Source organism: Natrix helvetica, assembly GCF_964273705.1.
Source record: "Natrix helvetica genome assembly, chromosome: 3".
NCBI classification, from domain to species: Eukaryota; Metazoa; Chordata; class Lepidosauria; order Squamata; family Natricidae; genus Natrix; species Natrix helvetica.
In genome coordinates, this window is record NC_138549.1 from 162,655,950 (window position 1) to 162,683,847 (window position 27,898).

General features: G+C 44.9%; 1 protein-coding gene across 1 annotated transcript; it reads left to right on the forward strand.

Annotated features, from left to right (window-relative positions):
• Positions 1 to 1,209: 1,209 nt before the first annotated feature.
• On the forward strand, positions 1,210 to 27,687 carry NPEPL1 (aminopeptidase like 1). Its single transcript, XM_081947047.1, has 12 exons — positions 1,210 to 1,440; positions 4,332 to 4,517; positions 6,740 to 6,910; positions 9,541 to 9,630; positions 11,455 to 11,536; positions 12,171 to 12,313; positions 13,656 to 13,733; positions 19,265 to 19,365; positions 20,119 to 20,242; positions 21,901 to 22,077; positions 22,869 to 22,979; positions 26,329 to 27,687. The coding sequence occupies exons 1-12, from the start codon at positions 1,291 to 1,293 to the stop codon at positions 26,485 to 26,487; spliced, it is 1,572 nt and encodes a 523-aa protein (XP_081803173.1). The 5' UTR covers positions 1,210 to 1,290; the 3' UTR covers positions 26,488 to 27,687.
• Positions 27,688 to 27,898: the final 211 nt, after the last annotated feature.

A 27,898-nucleotide genomic window follows, 5' to 3' on the forward strand; every position in this document is an offset into this window, starting at 1 on the left:
CTTTGGAGAGCACCACTGGCCCATTCAAATCTAGTGTTTTCTTCTATTAATTGGTTTAACAATAATCCAAGGGGTTGTAATTTGTTTAGCATAAAAATCCAGTGGAACAACTTGCCTCCAGAAGTTGTGGGCACTCCCAACACTGGAAGAGACTGGACAATCATTTATCTGAAATAGGGTTCGCTGTCTGAGCAGGAGGTTGGACTAAAAGACCTCCAAGGTCCCTTCCAACTCTGGATGTACTACTGGGCTCATTCCTCCCCTTTCCTTATTTTAACAGATTAACAGAGTTGGAAGGGACCTTGGAGGTCTTCTAGTCCAACCCCCTGCCCAAGCAGGAGACCCTACACCATTTCTGACAAACGGAGTCTAGTCTCTTATTTAGTTTGTTAGTTAGTTACCGATATTTATTATGTCACTCATGTACAAGATAACAGGAATAGGAATAAACATAAATAAAAACACAGGAAATGAGTACAAATAGGACAAGGGCATTAGGCATGCTGGTGCACTGACCTCTTAGGAATAGGGTGAGGTCAACAGTAGGTAGTTTAAGATTAAAATTATGCGGGTTTGAAGATGTTACAACAGAGTCAGGTAGAGCGTTCCAGGCGTTGACCACTGTTGCTGAAGTCCTATTTTCTGCAATCAAGTTTGGAGTTCTTTACCTTGAGTGTGTGTGTATTGTGTGCTGGTGCAATAATGCATTTGAAGCTGAAGTTGTCATTGACAGTAGGATGACCCAGGTAGCTTTCTTCTTGAAAGCTTCCAGTGATGGAAGCTCCCACAACTTCTGAAGGCAACTTCTGTTCCATGGGTTGACTGTTCTCACTGTTGGAAAATTGGAAAGACTCCATCAGTTCAGTTTTGTCCTACGCCCTGTGACAGGCTCGCTAGATTTCAATTAGGATCCAACCTTGGAGCACACATTTTCCCCGTGGACAACGTAAGGAGGGTGGGAGGCGTCACTGTGCTGCTGTATAGGATCTGCTTGAGCAGGGGGGCTGGACTAGAAGACCTCCAAGGCCCCATCCAGCTCCATTCTGAAACCTTCCTCTGAAGCTTGCCCGAGGAAGCCTGCTGCTTCTCCTACCTGGGAATTTTCAGTTAAATCTAGCCGGGCCTCCCAGGAAACAGCCTCCCTGACCCTAACCGGTGGCGTATGGGGATGGCCTCTTTCGACTCGTGGAAACCCGGCTCCTCCTTCCGCGCTGTCCTTCTTCTGCCGGCCGCGGGAGGCAAGCGCGGCACCTGCCTGGGAGGAGCCGCCGCCGCGCCGCGGGCAGGAAGATGGCGAGCGTGCGGCTGGAGTTCCAGGCCAGCGCTGGCGAGGCGGACCCGCAAAGCCGCCCGGTGCTGGTGCTGGGTCAGCTGCAGAACCTCCACCGGCTGCCGTGGGCTCACCTGCGGGGCAAGCTGCAGCCCAGGGTGACCGAAGAGGTAAGGCGGAGTCAGGAGGGCATCGCCTCGCCTCCTTCAGCGGGCTCGCCTGCCCGACGCCCCTTCGCCCTTTTGGAAGGGGCGATGCCCCCCAGGCTCCCCCTCCCCGCGCGCGCGTTGTTCTTGCAGCCGCGGCCCTGCTGGCCTCGAGCCGGGTGGCCTTCCCCTCGCCTCTTCTCTTGCCAGACGGGCCTAGGCTGAGCCGCCAACCGCTCCAGCCGCGGCGGTCGGGTTGAATCCCCGGCGCCCTGCTCTGGGCGGAGTTCCTTCGGGGCTGCCCAAGTTGGGTGGTTTGCTTGCAGAGGTTTCATTATCCGAACTAAACTAGAATAGAGCGAACAAGAGTTGGAAAAGGGACCTTGGAGGTCATCTAGTTCAGCCCCCTGCTCAGGCAGGAAAGCCTATACCATTTCAGTTTAACAGGAACAGAGTTGGGAGGGACCTTGGAGGTCATCTAGTCCAACCCCCCCCCTCAGGCAGGAGACCTGTACTAGGGGTTTGAACTGCCGATCTTTTTTGATCGACAAGCTCAGTGTCTCAGCCACTGAGCCACCTAGTCATTGGCTCTGTTTATTTTGGATGAAGGCTTGTCCAATCTCTTCTGCGCATTTCCAGTGTGGATGGCTAGCAAGGATGATGTTACCTAGTCAGGTAAGGAAATGTCTGCAAGCAAACCCCACCAAGCTCGGAGACCACCGAGGAATTCAGATACTCACTTCCCTTGTTAGAAACAGCTTTCTGCCTGGGGAGAGTTGCAGCCGTCTGCCCCCATGGAGAGCTTTGCAAGATGGAGAGCGGGGTGTGTGTGGGAGTGTTGGTGCTTTTGATTCAGGTGGGGAGGATCTGGTCTTCATTGCTGTTAGTGCAGATTCCAAATTAAATGGATTTTGAAACTGCTAACCTTGTGGCAATCTGCTGCCTGGGCCTTATCCCCCCCTCCCCCCCTAATCACAAAGGATTTCAGATGTTTGCCTGCCTCTTTTTTCATATCTTCCTAAGAGAGATATACAATGGCCTTCAGATAGACTTATTGCTTTGGTAATGCTATGTGAAGTCACAGATTTAGGCTGGGCCAAAACACTTTGAAGTGTTGGGTAAACCTAATCTTTGTGCCTTGTAAAGAGTTGTCTGTGGTTTAAAGGTGTTTTGTGAGTTCAGCCGATGGTGTTTGAATCCATATGGTGAAGCAAAATAAATGTAATGTAAGATGTTCTGTGAATGGAGCCTTAGATCAGGGGTGTCCAAACTTGGGAACTTTAAGACTTGTGGACTTCAACTCCCAGAATTCTGGGAGTTGAAGTCCACAAGTCTTAAAGTTCCCAAGTTTGGACACCCCTGCCTTAGATCATGCTGGCTGGGGAACTTTCTGAGTTGAAGTCCATCCATGTGAAACTGCTCAGAAAGTTAACAACCTGTTCTCCTGAAGTGGTGTGAACTGGCTGAATCCCACTACTGAGAGAGGGGCAGGAAAAAGGTGGGAAATACACCCCTTCCATCCTCCCTTGTGCTATGCAAGGCTTCTGGGGAGAGTAGTCAGAAAGCATGTTGGCACTGAAACTTTCCCAATTTTCATCCCCACGGAAATCCTGGATCCCAGCACTCTTTAAATTAGCCCATTTAAGTTACCGTAGTTCAATAACTCTTAACCTACTCTTTCCAATTTTGTCTCAAGGTATCAGACACAAGCATTACATAGGCAGAGTGTCACATAAGCCACAATTTGCTCTGCTGAGCCAGGGGAGAGGTGCAGTTTCTCTTTTGATTAATCAGCATGTATTCTCCCAGTTGAGCAATACTGACAAAGCATCTCACACACTTGAGAAGCGTGTTGTGAAGGTGTGTGTGCCAACAGTTGCATTAAGGGACACCATCCCTTTTAATGACTTTTACCAGCTATTTTTATTTACTTTTCAACAGCTGGACCTCCCCATGATTGGAGACTTGTTCTGAATCTGGGCTAAAGCCTCTGGGATCCTGGTGGTGTACAAATTTGATTTTAATAATAATAACAGCAACAGCAGCTTTCTATTTGCCTTTTTTGAAACAACCCCCTTCTTGGGAATTCTTTAAATAGGCCCCCAATTCTTATGGGGAACTATTAATAGCTCAATAGTAGTAACTGTGAGAGGGATCTTGTAGTCCTAGTGGGCAACCATTTAAAGATGAGCCAGCAGTGTGCAGCAGCTGCCAAAAAGCCAACACAATTCTAGGCTGCATCAACAGAGGGATAGAATCAAGATCACGTGAAGTGTTAATACAACTTTATAATGCCTTGTAAGGCCACACTTGAAATACTGCATTCAGTTCTGGTCACCACGATGTAGAAAAGATGTAGAGACTCTAGAAAGAGTGCAGAGAAGAGCAACAAAGATGATTAGGGGACTGCAGACTAAAACATATGAAGAACAGTTGCAGGAACTGGGTATGTCTAGTTTAATGAAAATAAGGACTAGGGGAGACATGATACCAGTGTTCCAATATCTCAGAGGTTGCCACAAAGAAGAGGGAGTCAAACTATTCTCCAAGGTACCTGAGAGTAGAACAAGAAGCAATGGGTGGAAACTAATCAAGGAGAGAAGCAACTTAGAACTGAGGAGAAATTTCCTGACAGTTAGAACAATTAATCAGTGGAACAGCTTGCCTCCAGAAGTTGTGAATGCCCCAACACTGGAAGTCTTTAAGAAGATGTTGGATAGCCATTTGTGTGAGGTGGTGTAGGGTTTCCTGCCTAGGCAGGGGGTTGGACTAGAAGACCTCCAAGGTCCCTTCCAACTCTGCTATTGTAATTGTAATAATTGTATTAATAGGGGGAGAGGGATCCCTGGATTGAAGGTTCTGCTTGAAGAGCAGTTGCCTGCAGAAGACCTGACATTTCCCCCCTCTGTTCTCAGATATGGCAGGCGGCATTAAATACTTTGAACCCCAACCCCACCGACAGCTGCCCCCTCTACCTGAACCATGCCACAGTAGCTGCTTTACCTTCCCGTGTGAGTCGACACAACAGCCCGTCTGCTGCTCAGTTCCTGACACGGGTTATTCGGACGTGCTTGCCTGGAGGAACCAAGAGATGCATCCTTGTAAGTGAAGACAGGAGAGGAAACACTGAAAGTGGGAAGGGGGAAACTGGTTTTTCTTAAATGCCAACCTGCAATTTTTTTGGGGGGAGGGTGGGGCGGCCTCGTTTCGTGATTGTTCTCAGTTATGACGGTAATTTTTTAAAAAGTCACCTTGTGACCAGTCCTTGCATTGATCATCTTTGCAGATCTCTAAAGCAAAGGTATAGGGCTCAGTGGCCAAGACGCCGAGCTTGTCGATCAGAAAGGTCGGCGGTTCGAATCCCTTGCGCCGCATAACAGAGTGAGCTCCCGTTACTTGTCCCAGCTTCTGCCAACTAGCAGTTCGAAAGCATGTTAAAAATGCAAGTGGAAAAATGGGGACCCTCTTTGGTGGGAAGGTAACAGCATTCCATGCGCCTTGGGCATTTATCATGCCGGCCACATGACCACGGAGACGTCTTCGGACATATGTGCTAGTTCAGTGATGGCGAACCTTTTTTGGCTCCCGTGCCACAAGTGGGGGGAGCGCAGGGGGGTCGAGTGCGGGTTTGCCGCACCCATAATGCAACACGCGACCCCCCAGTGCGCATGCGCACAAAATGCGCGACCCCCCCCATTTTTACATGTTTTTATTGCCCTCCCCATGCTCCAGGGGCTTTATAGGAGCCTAGGGAGGGCTAAAAGAGCTTCCCCCGACCCCCCGGAGGCCCTCCGGAGGCTTCAGGGACTGTCCAGAGGCTTCCCTGAAGCCTTCGGAGTGCTTAAAACCACCCTCCGAGCAAACCGGAAGTGACTTCCGGGTTGCTCGGAGGGTCATTTTAAGCGCTCCGAAGGCATCAGGGAAGCCTCGGACAGTCCCTGAAGCCTTCGGAACGCTTAAAACCACCCTCCGAGCAAACCGGAAGTGACTTCCGGGTTGCTCGGAGGGTCATTTTAAGCGCTCCGAAGGCATCAGGGAAGCCTCGGACGGTCCCTGAAGCCTTCGGAGCGCTTAAAACCACCCTCCGAGCAAACCGGAAGTCACTTCCGGTTTGCTCGGAGGGTGGTTTTAAGCGTTCCGAAGGCTTCAGGGACGGTCCCTGAAGCCTCCAGGGGGGCGGGGGAGGCTCTTTTCGCCCTCCCCAGGCTCCTATAAAGCCTCTGGAGCCTGGGGAAGGCGAAAAATAGCTTTTAAAAAGGTGAACTCAGCTGGCCAGCGCGCGCATGCGCGCTGGCCAGCTGACAGGGCAGCGCCTCGCGTGCCCTGACAAATGGCTCCGCGTGCCACTTGTGGCACGCGTGCCATAGGTTCGCCATCACGGTGCTAGTTGTTCTCGACTCTAGGGGGGGTGCTCATCTCCTTTTCAAAGCCGAAGAGCCAGCGCTGTCCATGGTCATGTGGCCTGCATGACTAAACGCCAAAGGCGCATGGAACGCTGTTGCTTTCCCATCAAAGTGGTCCCTATTTTTCTACTTGCATTTTTACTTGCTTTCGAACTGCTACGTTGACAGAAGCTGGGACAAGCAATGGAAGCTCACTCCATTATGCAGCACTTGGGATTCAAACCGCCAAACCACCTATCTATCTGATTGACAAGCTCAGCGTCTTAGCCATGGAGCTACCGTATCCCTACACGACAACAAAACAATTATCATTCTTCCAGGAAATTAGCCACCCGTATAATGCTTTGCTTATTTCAATCTTTTAACCTGCTTTCTGTAGTCTAAGGACACAGAACAGAAATGGAACAAAATAATTGTCTCCAGCATCATTGTAGCCCAAAAGCCATTGATGAAAATTACTCTGAAGGCTGCAATTTTCCCAAGTATAAGTACGTAAGATGACAGAAGGGATTGTGAAGTTTTTTCAGGCTACAGAACCCATTGATTCTTTTTTTTTAATCCTCAGAATTGCTGACCAACAGGCAAAGCTCCAGCATAGTGTTTTTCTACCAGAGCAACTTCCAAGATACGTGGATTCCAGCTCTGAGAATTCCCTACCCAGATATGTTGGCTGGAGAATTCTGGGAGTTCACACTTCTTAAATCTGCCCGGGTTAAAAAAAACAAAACCATTGCTATCATGTTAGAAAACTAATATTTTGGTTTTTCTTTGTCTCTCGCAAAACATCACTAGGTTCTTGTTGGATTCTGTGTTTCCAGGGGGGAAGTTTGAAAAACATAGATTAAACTCCTTTTATCTCCATAAAAGCTTGTTCAACGTACTTTTTCTTTTTTAAAAAAAATCAGTGTTGGTTATTTCAGATGGTGTGTGAGCGCTCAGAGGTCTTTGCTTCAGCTTGTGCCATATCTCGGGCCTTCCCACTCTTCACCCTTCGCTCCAGTTCATCTAGACGTACAGAGAAGAAGACTGTGGTTGTGGAGTTTTTCTTAATTGGGCAGAACAACGGCCCAGTAGAGGTTGAGATGCTGAAAGTAAGTTGACATTTTCCAGAGAAGTCTTCAGATTACAAACAAATTATTTACAGCTAATCCTCACTTAACTACAGTAATTGAACCAGAATTTCCATCACAAAGCAATGCGGTTGTGAAGCACATCAAGGGACTGTGCCACTTGGCGTCAGCAGTTTCGGCACTGCCCGGTTGCCGTTATAAAGCAAATCACCGTGAGTGAAGTCACATGACTGTAATGTCCGACGTCCTTCCAGCTTCCCCATTGGCTTTGCTACTAGGAAGCTGGCGGGGAAAATCTCAAATCGGGATCACATGATCGTAGGACACAATCAAGGGTCAGAAATCCAAGCTACTGTCAGGCCTGCAGCCAGTCGCATGACGGGGGAGGCTCTGTGTCAGGTGGAACGTGGAAGTTCAGTCATGACCAGTGGTGCGTTGCGGCGGGTACAGCCCGGTACGGCTGTACCTGTAGCGGCTGGGAGCAGCAGAGAGTGTACCAGTACGGTGGCTCGTTTGGCCCGCCCGCCTGCCCCCCTGTTTTTATGCCAAAAGGCACGCTACGCACGTGCGCACAGCGTGCGGTCCCTGTGCGCATAACAACAAGCAGCTGGGTGGTGGATTGCCCATGCGCAGCGCACGTCTGGCTCGTGCACGGACAAACCGCGATCAGCGTACCGGTAGCGACGGTAAGAGCAACCCACCACTGGTCATGACTACCACTTGTTCAGCGCTGTCTGAAGTTCAATCTCTGAACTAGTGATCGTTAAGTGAGGACCAGCTGTGCTGATCTCTCCCACCAGGGAATGGTCCAACCTACCATTAAACAATCAACAGTGAAATTAAAATGTGCACAAAGACTACCAAGCATATCAGGGGTCGCAAGGATGACCATCAACAAGCTGTTTTGAATATAACATCCTACATCTAGAAGTTCACCCTTCCTGAATAGATACCCTGCAGGCACGTTGGATGATAAGATTCATTATCTCCAACTTTTCCTCGTAATGAATGAGAACTGGATATTCTTGTTGATCACATCTAGAGAGGAGCTGGTTGGGAAAGGCTGTAATTAATACAATACAATACAATAGTAGAGTTGGAAGGGACCTTGGAGGTCTTCTAGTCCAACCCCCTGCCTAGGCAGGAAACCCTATACTGTTTCAGACAGATGGCTATCCAACATCTTCTTAAAGACTTCCAGTGTAGGGGCATTCACAACTTCTGGAGGCAAGCTGTTCCACTGATTCATTGTTCTAACTGTCAGGAAATTTCTCCTCAGTTCTAAGTTGCTTCTCTCCTTGATTAGTTTCCACCCATTGCTTCTTGTTCTACCCTCAGGTGCTTTGGAGAATAGTTTGACTCCCTCTTCTTTGTGGCAGCCCCTGAGATATTGGAACACTGCTATCATGTCTCCCCTAGTCCTTCTTTCTCTTAAGCTAAACATACCCAGTTCCTGCAACCGTTCTTCATATGTTTTAGTCTCCAATCCCCTAATCATCTTTGTTGCTCTTCTCTGCACTCTTTCTAGAGTCCCCACATCTTTTCTACATCGTGGCGACCAGAACTGAATGCAGTATTCCAAGCGTGGCCTTACCAAGGCATTATAAAGTGGTATTAACACTTCACGTGATCTTGATTCTATCCCTCTATTTATGCAGCCTAGAACTGTGTTGGCTTCTAGGCTGCATCAACAGAGGGATAGAATCAAGATCATGTGAAGTGTTAATACCACTTTATAATGCCTTGGTAAGGCCACGCTTGGAATACTGCATTCAGTTCTGGTCGCCACAATATATAATTGAATTGGGCATAAATATATTTTCTGAATGGGGATAATTGGGAATGTTGACTGATTTCTTTGATGGAATTCCTATGAAGTTACTATAAAATAAGGCCAAGATAATGCATATTTCTCCACACCTTAACTGATTCTTGGTGTTTTTAACACAATTTAACATTGTTTGGTGGCCAGAGTGTTGAGGAATACTACGGGATTTTTTTAATCATTCCTTTCTAAGTATATATACAGGATGACAGAGCTTGGTCAAACCAGGGATGGTTTCCAACTGCTGCTACTGCCGATTCTCTCAGGAACGCCCAGTACTAAAAAAATTCTTCTGCACATGCACAGGAGCAAAAAAGCAAGATGGCGGCACCTATGGCGCTGCTGAGACAACCGGTTCAGGGGCGTGGCAGGCCGAGTTACCACCTACTCAGCTGAACCAGTCTGAACCAATAGGAACCCGCTTCTGGGCCAAACGTTGAATATTCATGTCCCATTCATACAAGCATGGGAGACCACAAGGAAGATACAAATCTGCAGCTAGACCAGGAAGTCAGCATCCTTGAAGGAGGCAATGGCTGATTGTGCTACTCCCAACAAAACTAAAGACTTGCTTTAGTTTAGGTTGAGAGGCTTCATGCCACCAGCCTCTCTTATGGATCTAATCCTTCATTATTACTAAGTCTTACATCTACCATCCCTGCTGTGTTAAAATTGGCTAGCCCAAAATCCTTAATGCTAGGTCATTCATGATTCTTGAATAAATGTAATACATTAAAAAGTCTATGGGCAGTAAAATGCGCACTCTGGGTGAAACAAAACTCCGCCAACACAGGCATCCTTTGTTATTTCTTTTATCCTTTTTCAGTGTCTAGAAAGTGCTACAGAAGGGGTTAGACTGGCAGCTCGAATCGTTGACACCCCTTGCAATGAAATGAACACTGACAAGTTCCTGGAGGTTGGTGATGCCTTTCAAACGTTGCTATTTTTTTCCAGTGAATTTGAGAAATCCTATCTAGGATTCATTTTTGTTTTAGCAAAACTCTTGTTTTCCCAAGGGTTGCTCAAAAGGGTGATGGTTTTTACTTATCATTTTATCCTGAAATAATGCACAGTTACAAGCAGAGTTTTATGAAGCGGAAGGATTAAGTTAGTCTCTTCCTTGGCCTGATTATAGGAGAAGAGCAGGCAGAGTTTAGGGGGTGGAGTTAAACGTGTCATGAGCTTAGAATCGTTACATTGCCACAAATGGTCCATCCTTGCCTGAATTTGGTTGATCCTTATCTGGCGCCAGTTTAGTGTTGAACTTTAGTTAACCAGATTTCTGTATAAAGCCATTCCTGTGGCTTTGCAACAAAATGATATCTATGAGAGAAATATAGGGAGTAGACAGTAAATGAGGTAGAAGGAAAAAGCTTCTCTCAGGTGAGAAAACTCTGCCTTTCTGCCAAAGAAGCTCTGTAATACCGTGTTTCCCCGAAAATACGACATGTCCTCATAATACAGCCATGCCACATTTTTCTAGTGGGCAAATATATAAGCCCCCCCCCCGCATATAAGCCCCCTAGACAACCCCCCCACCTCCGGCCAGGCAGAGTGCCGCTCACCAACCTAGCAGTATGCCGAACGTGCCAAGCCGTGGGAACCTGGGGGGAGGCAAAGGTGATCGCGTTGCTTGGCGCCTTCAGGATAGCGCTAGGTTGGTGAGCAGCGCTGTGCCCAGCTGAAGAGGGGGGTTGCCAGGCGCCAGCTCTCTTGCGAGCGGGCTCCCAAAGAGCCGGGCGCAGCCTCATGGGCAAATGGCTGTGTTGCGCTGTCGCAGCAGTGCAACAGAACAGCCATGAAGCGACCACGCTCACAAGCAGTCACCCGTCAAACCCCCTTTGCAGCCAGGCACAGCGCCATTCACTGACCTAGGAGTATTGCCAAGCCGCGTGAGCACCTGTTCGCCGCCGCCCAGCTCCCACGGCTTTGCGCCTTCCAAGTGCCAGTGAATGGCACTCTGCAAGGCTGGAGAGGGGGGTTGCGCGAGCGACTGTTGCGCTCTCGCTCACCCACCTCCCAGCCTCAGGATGCATGGCCCAGCTCTCATTACGGAGCCAGGGCACCTCCACCACCACCGCCATCCCACCCTGGCTTTTTCCATGGTGGAGGTGCCCTGTCTCCGTAATGAGAGCTGGGCCATGCATCCTGAGGCTGGGAGGTAGGTGAGCAAGAGTGGAACAGCTGCTCGTGCAACCCCCCTCTCCAGCCGTGCAGAGCGCCATTTACTGACATTTGGAAGGCGCCAAGCCGCGGGAGCTGGGCTGCGGCAAACAGGCGCTCCCGCGGCTTGGGGATACCCCTAGGTTAGTGAACGGCGCTGTGTCCGGCTGCAAAGGGGATTTGCCGGGTGGCTGCTTGTGAGCGTGGTCACTTCATGGCTGTTTTGTTGCATTGCTGCAACAGAGCAACACAGCCATTTGCCCATGAGGCTGTGCCGGGCTCTTCGGGAGCCCCCTCGCAAGAGAGTAGCCGCCCGGCAACCCCAAAACAATAAACCCTTCCCCCCATAATAAAGCCCAAGCCATATTTTGTAGGTAAAAAGAAAATAAGACCCTGTCGTATTTTCGGGGAAACACGGTAAGGACCCTGGGGAATTGGGTATGTAAGGCCAGGGAGTTGCAATGACATAGCTTAAATGTTGGACTTTTAAGTGTGTTTTTTTGTTTTCAACATTGTTGAAAGTGATTGATCATTAAGTGATCAAGTGATGCCTTCTTTCACTTTATTCTTTTGGAAGGAAATCAGAAAAGTAGGAAAAGATTTGGGGATTGTGCCAACTATTTTTCAAAATGAAGAACTAAAGGAGAAAGGATTTGGAGGTCAGTCAAAGCAGTATCGTTTATTTTTATTTCTTTCTCCTCTCCTATACCTGAGACAACTGTTTAACTCAGACTTTCCCAGATGGCACTAGATTTCTTAAGAGTTTGCTGCGCTGGATGAACTCCAGTGGATTGATTTGTTCAGTGATCCCATTTGTTTGTTTTCCTAACTACCATGGGATTCTCAAAAGTCTTCAGCACAACATTTCAAAAGCATCAATGCTGTTTATCCCGCTTCTTCAAAATCCTCTAATGATTTGGATCTTGCAAAAAAATAATAATAATAATAAGACTTCATTGGTCATTGTTCTAGACATAATCCTTAAACTTTGTCAGATGCTATTCAGAAATTCAAGGCTTGTAGAACAAACTTTCGAAGTAGGAAAGTGAGGCGCATGGGAGGACCTCAAAGATGTTACAGGCTTTGTGCAACTGTTTGAGCTCCTGCCATGGGTTGTAGAGGTTCCTCTATCCATCCCTTACGCAGGATGACGATATTGTGCTTAAAGTACAGATAGTCCTTGTGTAGTGACTGAAATTGCTTTCAGCAAAATGGTTGCAAAATGAACCACATAACTGATGAGGGACAAAAAGAGAGAGAGAATAATTTCTTAGTGTCTTCCTTCTTCTCCAGGCATCTATGGGGTTGGGAAAGCAGCCGTTCACCCACCCGCACTAGCTGTGCTCAGTCATACCCCAGAAGGAGCCACGCAGACTATTGCCTGGGTTGGAAAGGGCATTGTCTATGACACTGGAGGACTCAGCATCAAAGGAAAGGTAGGTTCAGAGTCCGTTCCTGGGAGGACCTGGCAGGTTATTCTAATATCCATGAGTTAAATGGACTCCAAGAAATGTTCTCCTTTCCCTTACTCACATCTATGCCTTGACATCTGAACTGAAGGCATAACTGATGACTAACTGGCATTAGTAAATTAGTTGGTCAAATATGCAGCAGCATCACAAATTAGCATTTATACATACCCTTGCCCAGGGGTGAAATCAACTTACCTTCGCTAGCCATTTGCAAATGTGAGTGCATGCACCACCTCCACGCATGTGCAGGACCTTCGATTTCTGACAATCAGCTCTGACACACAATTTAAATTAGCTAGAAAGCAGGAAATCCGATGATTCTAACTAATATAAATTGTGTGTCAAAGCTGATCATCGGAAATACCGATTTGCCCAAACTGGTAGCATTTTTTTACTACCGGTTCTGACAAACCGGTAGCATTTTTACTATTGGTTCGGGCGAACCGGTGGCATTTTTACTACCAGTTCGGGCGAACCGGTTGCATTTTTACTACCAATTCAGGCAAACAGGTAGCATTTTTGCTACCTGTTCGGGCAAACCGGTAGCTTTTTTACTACCTGTTCGGGCAAACCGGTAGCTTTTTTACTACTGGTTCGGGTGAACCGGTGGCATTTTTACTACTGGTTTGGGTGAGCCGGTGGCATTTTTACTACCAGTTCGCGTGAACTGGTAGCATTTTTACTACTGGTTTGGGCAGACTGGTAGCATTTTTACTACCAATTCAGGCAAACCGGTAGCATTTTTACTACCTGTTTGGGCAAACAGTTAGCATTTTTACTACTGGTTTGGGTGAGCCAGTGGCATTTTTACTACCAGTTCGCGTGAACTGGTAGCATTTTTACTACTGGTTCGGGCGGACTGGTAGCATTTTTACTACTGGTTTGGGCGGACTGGTAGCATTTTTACTACTGGTTTTGGTGGACTGGTAGCATTTTTACTACCAATTCAGGCAAACCGGTAGCATTTTTACTACCTGTTTGGGCAAACAGTTACCATTTTTACTACTGGTTCGGGTGAGCCGGTGGCATTTTTGCTACCGGTTCAGACAAACCGGTCTGAACTGGTAGCATTTCACCCCTGCCCTTCCCATTTCAGACTAAAGTTTAACAAGGAAGGAGAGGCAAAGATAAGTATGGAATGAAGAGATGGAAATGTTGTCTTTAGATCACATCTGTTACCTTGAGTTGGAGGAAGTTTCACTGGACTTGTTGCACTTCGCTTTTGAGAGGAAGGACATGCAGCTGGGATACTTTGCCCTCCCTGGCTTTGAGATAAATGCCTGCATTTCTGCTTTTATTTCGCTAGACAACAATGCCTGGAATGAAACGAGATTGTGGTGGGGCAGCTGCTATTCTGGGTGCCTTCAAGGCCACTGTGAAACAAGTAAGTGCAATCCTGCAGATCACTGAAGATTGTTTGGTATTAACTATCTATGGTTAAGCTATAGTGAGATTTATTTAGTTATACTTCGTGTTTCTTAATCGCCTATCTGCTTCGGAGAGGGGCTTTTTTTAGGTTATAAATGTACTTTCTGTGAATCTTACCAGACTTTGGGATTTCATGGTTCCACTCTTACAGGTAGTTCTTAGTGACAATGGAAACCCCACCCCACCCCAAAAAAGTACTTATGATCTGATCCTGAAGTTGTAAGGTGCCCTCCCCCCACCACACGGTCACAAGACCACATTTCGGGCACTCAGCAACGGCCTGCATTTACAGCTATTTGCAGCTTCCTATGATCACATGAGCACGGTTTACAACATTTTTGCCAAAAAGCAACATTTATTTCCACTTTTCAGCAAAAAGACCCCATAGCAAAGAATGAGTTTTGCTTAATAACTGTGATTAAATAGAATAGAATAGAATAGAATAGAATAGAATAACAGAGTTGGAAGGGACCTTGGAGGTCTTCTAGTCTAACCCCCTGCTTAGGCATGAAACCCTATACCATTTCAGATAAATGGTTATCCAACATCTTCTTAAAAACGTCCAGTGTTGGAGCATTCACAACTTCTGGAGGCAAGCTGTTCCACTGATTAATAGTTCTAACTATCAGGAAATTTCTTTTCAGTTCTAAGTTGCTTCTCTCTGTGATTAGGCTCCACCCATTGCTTCTTGTCCTGCCTTCAGGTGCTTTGGAGAATAGTTTGACTCCCTCTTCTTTGTGGCAACCCCTGAGATATTGGAATACTGCTATCATGTCTCCCCTGGTCCTTCTTTTCATTAAACTAGACATACCAGTTCCTGCAACCGTTCTTCATATGTTTTAGCCTGCAGGCCCCTAATCCTCTTTGTTGCTCTTCTCTGCACTCTTTCTAGAGTCTCCACATCTTTTTTTACTTAGTAGCGGCCAAAACTGAATGCAGTATCCCAAGTGTGGCCTTACCAAGGCATTATAAAGTGGTATTAATTTTAGTTCTAAGTTGCTTCTCTCCTAGATTAGTTTCCACCCATTGCTTCTTGTCCTGCCCTCAGGTGCTTTGGAGAATAGTTTGACTCCCTCTTCTTTTTGGCAAGCCCTGAGATATTGGAACGCTGCTAGCATGTCTCCCCTAGTCCTTCTTTTCATTAAACTAGGCATGTTTGCTTAATGAGTTAAAACTTAAAAGTTAAAGGTCACGCTCCATTTTGGCTGCAAATTGATGACTGCCTATAATTCCCTTTCCTCAAATTATAAAGGAATTTCTTTTGCTAGAGGTAATATGGGTAATCAAGTCCTGTGTATATGAATGCGTGCACACAATTTTTCAAATCACATTCAAGTCTATAAATATATTCACAGTTCTAAATGAACTTTGCAAGTAGTGTTCCAATATAGGATATCTTTCACATTAACTTTGAAATGCTTGTGATATAGTTGGGACATCATTGGAGCAATCTACATAATTTGAAAAGTTCTGTACATATTTTATTTGATTTTATTAGAATTGTAAATACTATGTGCATGGGTGCTTTTTTCCCCACACGAGGCATCTGGAACGGCTTACAAAGAAAGTCAGGCTAAAAAATCAAGTTAAATGTACATTAGTACAATACATATATATGTACAGTATATGCACAAATTCAGCCAGATGACAATAACACAGCAATTAAAGTAACGTCATCAAAAAGATAGCATCCATTCAGTAACGTATGTGCATACCTGGCAATCAGTAAGTCTATAAAAGAAGAAAAAGGAGATCTTCCAAAGTTCTACATTTCAAAACTTCAACTTGGCAACAGAGAAGCCTTAATTTCCCCCCCCTCTAAAAAATGAAAACTTCCTTATCTTCAGCCTGACACTTCCGGTTGAGCTGTGAGAATGACCAGTCTTGTGTGATGCAGTATAGAAGTATGAACTAAAAAGCATATTTGAAGTGCTGAGTAAGGAAGTCTAATCTGGTAGATACATCAAATTATGATTTGCTCATTATTTTGGTTCCATTTCCCCTAGAATTCAAACAGAGGCATGTTCAAGATTTGCAACGGCTGTTTTCATTATCACTGTGCTCTCAGCTTGGCTATGTGTATGTGTTCTTCGGTTGAAGTCAAATTCAACAAATCACTCTGTTGACTTCTGGCCCTGCTGGGAACCCCTGGGAACAACATACGAAGTTGGAAGGAAGCCACCAGCTGCTCCCTTCTCTTGATCTCAGTTTATCTTTAGGACCAAGCCCGTCAGTTGTCAGGAGCCGTGCTATCAGATTTAGACAAGATTGTTTTCTCCAACCCTACATGGAAACCCAAGGGATTGAATTTGGGATTTCAACAAGGCACATGCCTCTCTAGTAAGCTCCTTCTCTTCCATAGAGCAGGGGTGTCAAACTAGATTTCATTGAGGGCCGCATCAGGGTTGTGTTTGACCTTGGGGGAGGGGCATGGCTGGGGGACGTGGTCAGCTCAACGTCACTCATGTCGGGTGCCTGTGGTGGCCCAAGCGCTCTGTTGGCAATAATGGGATCCCGAGCTCCATTTTTGGCTACGATGGCCTCCTGCAACCCTCTGCCAGTGAAAGAGAGGGCGGCCCTTCCAAGCTCTGTTTTCACTGGCAGAGGGTTACAGGAGGCCCCCCAGCCAAAAACGGAACTCGGGATCCCGTTTTCGCTGGCAGAGGCACCGTGGGCCAGTCCTTTGCTGTTTCCAGGGCGGCCCTGTAGGCCAGATCTGAGCACCCTGTGGGCCGGATCTGGCCCTTGGGCGTTGAGTTTGATACCCCTCCCATAGAGCCCATCTTCTATCTTCTTCATTCTGCCGCAGCTTAGGAATGTATGAAAGTGGGGTTATTCTCTTTGCTAGATTTGACCTTCCTGGGATTTCTGTACAAATGTTGACTTCAGAAATTAAATCCCTTGCATCTAAAACCAAACAAGTCATAAAGATGTAGGGCCAAATATTTTACACTTGGTCAAGTTTGACCATTTTAAAGCTGCAAAACATTTTATTGCCAGCTGCCTTCATTTCTTTTTCCTTATTCTCCAGATAGGACTAGAATCAATATTCTTGCATCAAACGATTCAGAATTTTCCAGTTTTCCTATTTGTTGCTGGTCATTGAATAAAATAGAATGCTACGTGATTTTTACTTATTACCCAGATATGGAAGATAGATGGAATAGACAGTGAAAACACAAACATTGGAATACTCTAAGTCTTATTAAAGACTTTTTCTTCCAAAAAGAAATACGGAAGAAATTTCACTCTAAATCCTTTTGCTGTTAAGCTTGCTGGCAACTCTTGATGCTCTTTGTCCTTTACCCCAACTGCCTGGGGATCTGGGGATCCAGATCTGTAAACACATTCTCTGCAGTAATTTAATGAACACTAGGCCACCCAAGAAAATTGGTCGGAAGACAACTTAAATGTTAAATTAGCATTTCCCTGTGCAATTGCTTTAAGCAGCATCTCTGTTAGAAAAAGAAGTTGTATCAAAAGCTTTGTTATCAGCCCCAAGTGAACCTCCTCAAGTGAAGGTTAATTATTTAGATCGCTCCAAATCAAGCCAAGTGAAAACGTAAGAGAGATGCTTTCAGGGTTTTTTTTTAAAGGGGGAAGATAAAGGGATGTGTTTCAAATTAACCAAATTCAGTAGATTCAGCTTTTTTAAAAAAAAACAGTGACTTTTTTGATAACAATTCCATCTTAACTTTTGTTATCTAAGCTCTGTTATATTTAACTTTTGTTTCTATTAATTTCTACTATTGTTTTGGTAGTAGGTTATTTTTGCCTATAATTTTTAATCTTAACATGAATGTTGTAAGAATAGAATAGAATAGAATAGAATAGAATAACTTTATTGTCATTTTAACTGTACACCAACAGCTTACATTAAAACGAGATTTAATTGCATACAGCTCTCAAAGGATAACCACCTCCAATATATATTACATTAACATGACAAAAAATTGTTAATATACCCACATACTCACACACATGACTGTTCTGACTCCGTCCCCCCATGCCTGTGAATAAACCAGAACACAGGCTTGGCTATTTGCCACTGTTTAATTACTGAGAAAACGAATCCTTTGGCTGAAGGCCCAGACAACTCTTGTTCAATAGAGTAGCTCTGCAGCAACCCAGATAATTCAAACGAATAGACACAGCTAGAATAAACAGATAGATTTTCTTAACTACTAATTTGAACGCTTGTTTCCTGCAAATGTCCCCTCCCAACGCCTCACCTATAATCTCTCTTGGGAGTGGCCAATCCACAACCACCTGTGCTTAATCATCTGTGAGTCTGCCTACAGAGTTGCTGCTTCCGTTTGTCAGCCCTTCTCAATCTAGCATCAGGGACAAACTGCCTTTGATCCTCCCCACTGCTCCATGCCTCAGGCACCTCCTGGTGGCCAACCAGCCTCTCTGGTCCCTGCTCTGAATCTGAACCCTGCACAGGGTCCTCCACATCATCCAGGGCAGACTCATATGGTTCCTCGCTATCCGAGTGCATCAGCAGCTCAATCGGATCCTGCTGGGCCACAACACATGACCCAAAGAAACAACACAGTCCAATTCGGATGTATACGCATACATGGCGAGAAAAAACAAATATTGTGAGTTTAGCAGACGGATGGTATATAGTAGTGATAGCGAACCTTTTTGGCACCGAAACATCACATGTGCGGGCGCATTCATCGGGGCCGCACTCCCCAAAAAAATGAACTTCAGGTGCTAGCGTGCATGCATGCACGACGATCAGCTGGCCGGCGAATGCACAGGCCGGTTTTTGGCACCGCCACGCGCACAAAAGGATCGCGCTCCAGAAAAGCTGAACTTCTAGGTTCTGGAGCGTATGCACACCCGACAATCAGCTGGCCGGCATGCATGCGCACCTCAGTTTTTGGCACTGCAGCACATGCAAAGGATAGCTGATCGTTGCACGCACGTGCATGCCAGAAACCCGGAAGACAAGCAGGCAAGGCCACGTATGCCAGGCGGCATGGCTTCCTGTGCTACTTCAGGCATGCGTGCCATAGGTTCGCCATCACGGATATATAGTGAACAAAGCTGTTACAGAATCTGGTAGTCCTGTTAGAAATACTTCGAAACCTCCTCCCAGAGGGGAGCAATAGAAACAGATTGTGTAGTTGGTGAAGGATTTGAATGTGTAAGTTGGAGAGCAGCATATTTGTGCATGCATGTGTATGACTGTTTGTATAAGGTGTTATCTAGCATTTTTGCATGACTTCGGCTCGTGATACTGCAAAATGCTCAGGTTATATCTACAGTTTAGTTGTGGTACATGGACATTTTACATTTCTTTATTTATATGCCTTACGTTCCCAAAAGCTGTTGTGAAGTGGATAAGCAACAAATTTTAAAAGGAGCAAAAATGAAGACCAAAGAAACGTAACAGAGGGATCTGTGTCTCCTAGAGAGGTGCTGGTTGAAGTCGCTCATCCATCATTTGATGTCTCCTTTTTCTTCCTATAACAGGGCTTTAAAGACAATCTTCATGCTGTGTTTTGCCTGGCTGAGAATTCTGTTGGACCAAATGCAACAAGGCCTGATGACATTCATGTTCTTTACTCGGGAAAGTAAGTTTAATCCGCTCACCGTCTCTGCTGCTTCATTAAATAAATTTTCCATCTGCTTTCTATTTTTCATTTTGTGATGATTTCATTTTGTTTTAGGTTCCTTCCGAATTCACCAGGGTTGAAAAACAGGATAAAGGAAGGAGGGAGGAAGGACTGGGAATATTTTTTTTTCACATTAATCCTTTACTAGTTGGCTTCTACTTCGACAAATAATTGAAGGAGCCCACGTCCTCCCTTGAATCAAACAATACCATCAATGCCTCTCAATGGAGGTCCTCAATGAGATATATTCTCATTGTACCCAAAGAGAGAAATATATTTCTCTACCTAGGATTGAACTCACAGCCTCCTGATTATGAGACGAGAACTCCACCTCTAGGCCACTCACCACTTTTTTGCCACCCTAATAATGTTCTGAAAATCTTTAACAACTTCACTGTTCTCCCAAGCTTAGGGTAGGATGTTTGCAAAGCCCTGTTGATGATGTATTTGCCTGAGGGGGTGCCTTTGCCCAGGTGCATGGGATTTTCTTCTTTTTAATCTGTTTTCTATTTTTAATGTAAAGCTGCCCAGAATAATACTCGGGTAAAGTGACCTCTAAATCTCATAAATAAATATACTGTCGCTACTCTATTAGAAACACTGCTTACTACAAGAAAGGAGGCCTATGAAATTAGTGTAGGAAAGTTAACACTACATTGGGTGATGGTTGTGTATCAATGAACCGTTATCCCCCTTTTGCCTCTTTCCAAGAACTGTGGAAATCAACAATACCGATGCCGAGGGGCGTCTGGTACTTGCCGACGGCGTCTGCTACGCTTGCAAAGACCTTGGGGCTGACATCATTCTTGACATGGCCACTCTCACAGGTGCTCAGGTACAGTTGGTGAACACATAAACATCCTTGTTTGCCTCCATTCTGCTTTAAGCTTGGGGGTGGGGTGGGGAATCCTTTTGACACCTCACCCAAGGGAGATGGTGCGAAGCTCTTCTGAGGGGAAGAAGGATAGAACCAACATCCCGAGAGACTCACCAGAGCTTGAAGCTAAGGTTCTTCCACAAATTCAAAAAAAGTTGTCATTGATCAGGTTGCCAAGGGTTAATGTCAAGAGAATAACGGCAGGAGGAAGCCAGGGGAAACTGTTAGTTGCATATTTTGCACTGTAAGTAATAATTCATATTCTATCATTCAGAATAACACTGTGTGCTTACTAACAGTCCTCAATTTACAACCACAATTGGGACTGGAAAATTCATCGTAAAGCAGTGTGGTCATTAAGTGAGGCACCATGTGACCACACTCCCAGTTAGATGTAATTTTTGTCTCATTCGTTAAGTGAATCCCTGCAGTTGTTAAGTGAGACATTGTGTGATCGTAATTTGCAATCTTCCCTGCTGGCTTCCCCATTGACTTTACTTGTTGGAAGCCAGCTGGGACAGTTGCAAATGGCAATCATCTGATCACAGGCACTGCAGCAGTTATAAGTGCAAGGGCTGGTCTTAAATCACTTTCTTGAGCTCCATTCTAACTTTGAATAATCGCTAAATGAGCAGTTATACGTTGAGGATCAGAGGGATGTGGTGGCTAATGTTGATCAGAAAGGTTGGCAGTTCAGTGATTCGAATCCCTAGTGCCGTGTAACGGAGTGAGCTCCCATTACTTGTCCCAACTTCTGCCAAACTAGCAGTTCGAAAGCAAGTAAAAATGCAAGTAGAAAAATAGGGACCACTTTGGTGGGAAGGTAACAGCGTTCCGTGCGCCTTCAGCGTTTAGTCATGTCGGACACATGACCACGGAGACGTCTTCGGACAGCGCTGGCTCTTCGGCTTTGAAAAGGAGATGAGCACCGCCCTCTAGAGTCAGGAACGACTAGCACATATGTGTGAGGGGAACCTTTACCTTTTAAATTGAGGATTACCTGTACAGTAGTTTAGTGAAGAAACAGGAGAGCATCTCTCAACATTAAGAGTAGTTCATTAAATATATATATTTATGTACCTATGTATTTATATGCTGCTTATTTATTTTAGTTCTTTAACATAGGATATAAAAGCCAGTGGTTAGAAAGCAGTACTTACTGCATGAACTCAATGCTCAGTGTCAGGAGTTCGATTCTCACCACCTCAAGGTTGACTCAGCCTTCCAAGGTGGGCGAAATGAGGACCCAAATTGTTAGGGGCAATATGCTGACTCTGTAAACTGCTTAGAGAGGCTGTAAGCCACTGTGGAGCAGTATATAAGTCTAGGTGCTATTGCTTAACTCCCAACAACTCCCAGGAAGCAAAGATCTGATCCCATGTTTCCTAAGTCCCCAATAGTTTAGGAACACCCTGATTGACTTACAGCATCCATTCAGTGTAAGAGTCCTGAGTTCTTTACAGTTTGCAGAAGATTCAGGGATACATTCTGTCTCTCCATCACATTTTCAGCATCAGAAAAAGGAGGAACTCTTAACCCTGGTGGGTGGGGGGCATCGTGCTGAAACACACTCAGATATCTTCTGCTTTTACATTTTGCCCTTATACCCCTTCTAGGGAATCGCCACGGGGAAGTACCACGCGGCTGTCCTCACCAATAACGAAGAGTGGGAACAGGCCTGTATCAAAGCAGGCAGAAACTGTGGTGATTTGGTTCACCCCCTCGTTTATTGCCCAGAGCTCCATTTTAGTGAATTTACCTCAGCTGTAGCCGACATGAAGAACTCAGTGGCAGTAGGTTTGCTTGATTTATAATGACTTATAATTTATCAATTTATAATCCTTGCCACATGTCAGCTGCCAGGCTGTTTTCTGCCCTCTGGGTTTTTTTTACAGCATGGTTTGGTGTTTTTTTTTTTCAGACGGTTAGCTTTGCAAATGACTTTGTTAATCCTTCTATTAGTGTGGGCTAACAGCTCCTCAAAATCAGATTATTTTATGTATAAGGTCAACCAGGAAAAAGGCAGGGAAGTGAGAGATTTGAAAATCTCTTTCTCTTGAAAAAAAGATTCCAGATCTCCAACTACACTGCCTGAAGGGTTTTGAAAGGAAACAGACACCGAAAACGGGATTCTTCTGTGCACCTGTGCTAGAAACCATAGCAAACTGTCGCATTTTGCAGAGATGGCAAAATGATGTCGTCATCCTGCAAATGTTGATGTTGCACAATCCTGTTCTCTAATCCCAGTGAGCAAGTCACTGCATCTGCCTGGTAACATCACCCAGTAAATGAGTATCATTTATTCATCTCTGCAGACCCCCTTGTCTCGGTTTTAAATTTGGTGTTCTAAAGCAGGGGGTCCCCAGGCCACAGCCCACTACTGGACCATGGCCTATTTGCAACCAGGCCACACAAGCGGCAGGCCAGTGCACATGCATGCACAGCTCAACTTGCCTGCCACACTCACGTGGCCCGGTCCCCCTTCCCCCCCCCCCCCGGCCATGCCGTAAAAGTTGGGGACTGCTGTTCTAAAGCAGACTGAAATGAACTAAAGGCAACTCCCCTGTGTTGTGTTTTTCTTCAGGATCGAGATAACTCTCCCAGCTCCTGTGCTGGACTTTTTATTGCTTCACACATTGGTTTTGATTGGCCTGGTGTTTGGGTCCACATAGACATTGCAGCTCCCGTCCATGCGGTGAGTAAAGAGGATTTTCTTAATGCTCTGTGTGCTGCATGGCTTTCTCTCTGGAGTTTTGTCCCAGTTATTTATGTCCTTTTTCCTGCTACGTAAAATGTTTGTTGCTTTCAATTATGATAAAACACAGCAGGTTTTTTTCCTCTTAATGTTTTGCCCACTGTAACAGTTTATCCATTTCTTTTTTCTATTCTTTTTAACTAATTAATTAATACATACAATCTCGCTATGTGATTTCATGGTTCTGGGTTAGATTGCTGGAGTAGGTTCAGGCGTGAAATTCAGCAGGTTCTGACAGGTTCTGGAGAACCAGTAGCGGAAATTAGTAGTTCGGAGAACTGGTAAATAACACTTCTAGCTGGCCCCAGAGTGGGGAGGGAATGGAGATTTTGCAGTATCCTTCCCCTGCCACGCCCACCAAGCCACGCCCACAGAACCGGTAGTTAAAATTTTTTGAATTTCACCACTGAGTAGGTTGCATCTATGACTGTCATTGACGGTTATCTGGAAACTAAAAAGCCGTACATTCAAGTCATAACTGGCAGTAATTGTAGGCTTCTCACTTGAATCAAGTGTTGGGAATAATCCATTGCTTAAAGAAATACTTTTGGAATGTGATAAAGATTATCCTGGATGTACAACCGCAATTGGGAACCAAATTTCCATTGCTAAGCAAGGCGATAGTCATGTGAGTTCTGCCCGATTTTACAACCTTTTTTTTTGCCATGGTTGTTAAACAAGTCACTGAAGGGTTAAATGAATCATGTCATTAAGCAAATCTGGCTTCCCCAATTGACTTTGCTTGTGAGAACCCGGCTGGGAAGCTTGCAAATGGTGATCACATGATTCTGGGACACCACAACTTTCATAAATACATTCTGGTTGTCAGATGCCTGAATTATGATCACGTGACTGTGGGGATGTTGGTCGTAAGTGCAAAGTCTGGTTGTAAATCACTTTTTAGTGCTTTTAACAATTTCAAATGGTTGCTGAACGAATGCTTTAAGACAAGGACTCCCTATATCAGGGGTGTCCAAACTTGGCAACTTTAAGACTTGTGGACTTCAACTCCCAGAATTCCCCAGCCAGCATGGCTGGCTGGGGAATTCTGGGAGTTGAAGTCCACAAGTCTTAAAGTTGCCAAGTTTGGACACCCCTGCCCTATATCAATCTTTAAAGCCTTCAGGTTTTCCCTGGGATTCACATGAATGTCTTTTAAAGGTTCGGCAAACTCACTCATGCCGTATTCCTTCAAAATATTATAAAATATTCTTCCTGGGAGCTATGTGTAGGGTTTCTTTATATTAGTTTTAGGAAGAATTTAATCAATAGTTTGTTCTTCAGTGATGATTCCTAATAATAGTCCAAGTTACAATAAGGGGGGGGGGGGGGACGGACTACAATGGAATATTGTGGATGTTACAGTTGCTTTCTGCATTTTAATTCTTTTGATAAGCAGGTGGTTGATTTTTACCTCTTTTCCTTGAATCCTTTTCTCTAAAGTTTCTTCTGTCTTTTTGTTTGTGATGCAAAACAAGCAAATTTGTATAGGTTGAGCTAGATAGAAAAATTCTTCAAACTATTATCTGTCTTATGGTTGATTATATAGTCAGCCAGCTGTTTAGACTGGATTTGGCATTTTTATCCATCTATCGAGTCCTTCCCTAGGACCTGGGATAGCAAATGTTGTTTCATGTTGTTAAATGATGTAATCTGTTCCAAGAAAAAGCTGCCTTTTGCAAACTGATGTTGCCAATGCCAATGGTGTTCAAGCGATGCTCCAGATGTTTTGAGATATTATGATGATTATGATGATTATGATGATTATGATGATTATGATGATTATGATGATTATGATGATTATGATTATTATGATTATTATGATTATTATGATTATTTTGGGTGTGGTAGTAACTTCAAGTCAGCTTCAATCCCTATTGACTGCCTGAATAAATCCCTTCAATTTACTTGGCAATTTTCGAAAGTGGCACTTGCTGTTGGTTCTTCCAATGGCTGAGAGAGAGTGACTGGCCCAAGGTCATCCAGCTGGTCTTGTGCCTAAGGCGGGACTAGAACTTATCATTTCCTAGTTTGGTGCCTTAACACTATACCAAGTTGGCTGTCAACCATCTGATAGTATGAATTACACTTTTCCTCTTAAAAATGTAAAGGACATAATCTACGCTCTCTACATGGGGCTTCCCTTGAAATGCACTCGGAGACTGCAGTTGGTCCAGAATGCGGCCGCGCGGGTGATTATGGGGAGTACTAAGTACTCCCATGTGACACCTCTCCTGCGCGAGCTGCACTGGCTTCCTGTGGTCTATCGAGTGCGTTTCAAGGTCTTGATTACGATCTTTAAAGCGCTCCATGGCTCAGGACCTAGTTACCTGCGGGATCGTATTCTTCCCCACACATCCCTACGACCCATCCGCTCGCACAGAGAGGGACTTCTCCAGGTGCCGTCCACCAGACAGTGCCATGGGGCGGCGCCTAGGAGCAGAGCCTTCTCTGTGGCGGGCCCAGCCCTGTGGAATGACCTCCCCCCGGATATTAGGACCACTACTGACCTCCGCTCCTTCCGTGTCAAGCTCAAGACCCACCTTTTCCAAATAGCTGGCCTGGCTCAACCATAACTTCGTAACGCTCCTGATGGGTTTTTTAATTTAGTAATTTTATTTAAGGGGATTTTAAATTGTGTTTTTAATTGTCTTTCACTTATAAGTCAACTCTCCTCCATGCACATATGTATATGTCTCTGTTCTTTTTGTATATATGTTTGTCTTATGTGTATTTTTATCCGTTTTGATTGTACGCCGCCCCGAGTCCTTCGGGAGAGGGTTGTGGCTAATCAAATAAAATTATTATTATTACTATTATTATTATTACTATTATTATTATTATTATCATTATTATTATTATTATTATTATTATTATTATTATTATTATTATTATTATTATTATTATTATTATTATTACGTAGCCTGAATGTTCTTCAAATTGTAAACCTAAATATCACAAGTTTTTTTTAAAAAAAATGCCTTCTTATGTTCAGTCACAAAAGGGATGCCTACAGATGTGCTTCATTGTATTTTCTTTTTTTGAAAAATGTAACTCTAGATTCATGTGTGCAAACTTTATGCTACATTTGGATAACTGGAACTTACTGAATAAACCCAAGTGGTTTTGGTTCACACAATAGCCAGAGCCAATCCCAAACAAGCCACTTGTGCGAATGGACATTTGGCATCCGCTTTCAGAGCTTTCTCTTAGTGTTTGTGTGTGTGTGTGTGTGTGTGTTTGGGCTCAAAGGCTAGCCATCTGAATATGCCTTTTTGTTTGCCTCTAGGGAGAAAGAGCCACTGGCTACGGTGTGGCTTTGTTGCTGTCACTCTTTGGCCGTGCCTCTGAAGACCCTCTGCTGAATATGGTCTCACCATTGGGCTGCAGCGGTGACCCCTTAGAAGACGACATGGGGAGAGATTGCAAGAGACGGCGCTTGGTTTAATTCCCCTCCTCCCCCTATTTTGGAGCTGGCATGCCAGAATTACCTCACTTTGCACTGATCAAATTTCCTAAATCCTAAAATAGCATGTGTCAGAAATGGCCATTTAAAGTGTAAAAGAAAATAGACACAAAAGTTGTGGTGGCTTGTATTCTGGTGTTCCCTGACAATGAAAAGTCCAGTCCTACTGGTTTCTAAGAATGGTTTGCATTATTTTCTAGGGGTTTTTTGCGACTGTGTAACAGCTTTGCAGCTCCCGGCCCTTGTTGAGGGGGGCCTAGAAGTGTTTCTCATCTCTTCCCTTTCAAAAACTATCTGAGCCTATTAATTACAACTGCTTGACTTCTTACTTCCTATAGAGTTTTTTGAGTTAGTTTCCTGGATTCTCACTCTTGTCAGGGCTTCCTTAGCCCCCCTTGTCTTTCAAAATGTATACAGTAGAGGGGGAAACACCACATAGTTGTCACCATACAGTCTAGACCAGGGGTGTCCAAACTTGGGAACTTTAAGACTTGTGGACTTCAACTCCCAGAATTCCCCAGCCAGCCATGCTGGCTGGGGAATTCTGGGAGTTGAAGTCCACAAGTTTTAAAGTTCCCAAGTTTGGACACCCCTGGTCTAGGCCAGTGTTTCTCAATCTGGGCACCTTTAAAATGTGTAGACTTCAACCTGGCTGGCTGGAGAGTTCTAGGAGTTAAAGTCCACCCATCTTAAAGTTGCAACCAAGTCCATACTTCATGGTTAAAGGCACTCTGTTTCCAGCCATTCTGCCTCTGGACTCCGTTTCCCTTCTGTCCTGTTCTTGGACAACTCAACCTGCTTTTTTGTCCCCTGCAGGTAGGTGAGCAGGAATTAAAGAGGGAAAATTTGGAAGGAACAATGACTCTTGCCTTGCATCACACTGGGAAATGTGAAGCCCAACATCTGCTGAAGTTGTAAGATGGCAGTCTTGGGATAAGATCACTTTGGGCTCTGCTGTATCCCATGACATTAATGGAGGCCTTAATCTCTTTCTTTAAAGATAGGCTTTAAACAAAATTCTCCCCCACTTGCCTTTCTTGCATGATTCTTCTATCAGTGTGACCCAGTGCACATCTCCATGAAGTTCTTAACATGCTTGTGCTGATGAATTACATTAGTGTTTAGAATTAAAGACCTTGTGGGAGGTAACCACGCCAGAATAAAGCTTCTCTTATTTCAACATTGTTTGGGTTTTTAAATCAGATTTACAATGCATTTTTTCTGCTAATCCCTGAAGGTGTTCCAAAGATGTTAGAGAAATTTATGGAAGACACACAGATTGCTATATTGATGGAAGGCAGCTAGATGCAGCTGGAGCAGTTAATATCTCATGAATAGGTCATGAGAGCAATTGGGACCATGGTAGTTCCAAGAAAAGCCAATCCTTTCTGGA

What these genes read in the sequence shown, in the direction of transcription:
- NPEPL1 (XM_081947047.1), top strand. Translation starts at nt 1,291, where the DNA reads ATGGCGAGCGTGCGGCTGGAGTTCCAGGCCAGCGCTGGCGAGGCGGAC. An exon ending in TAGAGGTTGAGATGCTGAAA is followed by an intron (nt 6,911 to 9,540) that starts GTAAGTTGACAT and finishes ATCCTTTTTCAG; the next exon opens with TGTCTAGAAAGTGCTACAGA. An exon ending in AAAGGAGAAAGGATTTGGAG is followed by an intron (nt 11,537 to 12,170) that starts GTCAGTCAAAGC and finishes CTTCTTCTCCAG; the next exon opens with GCATCTATGGGGTTGGGAAA.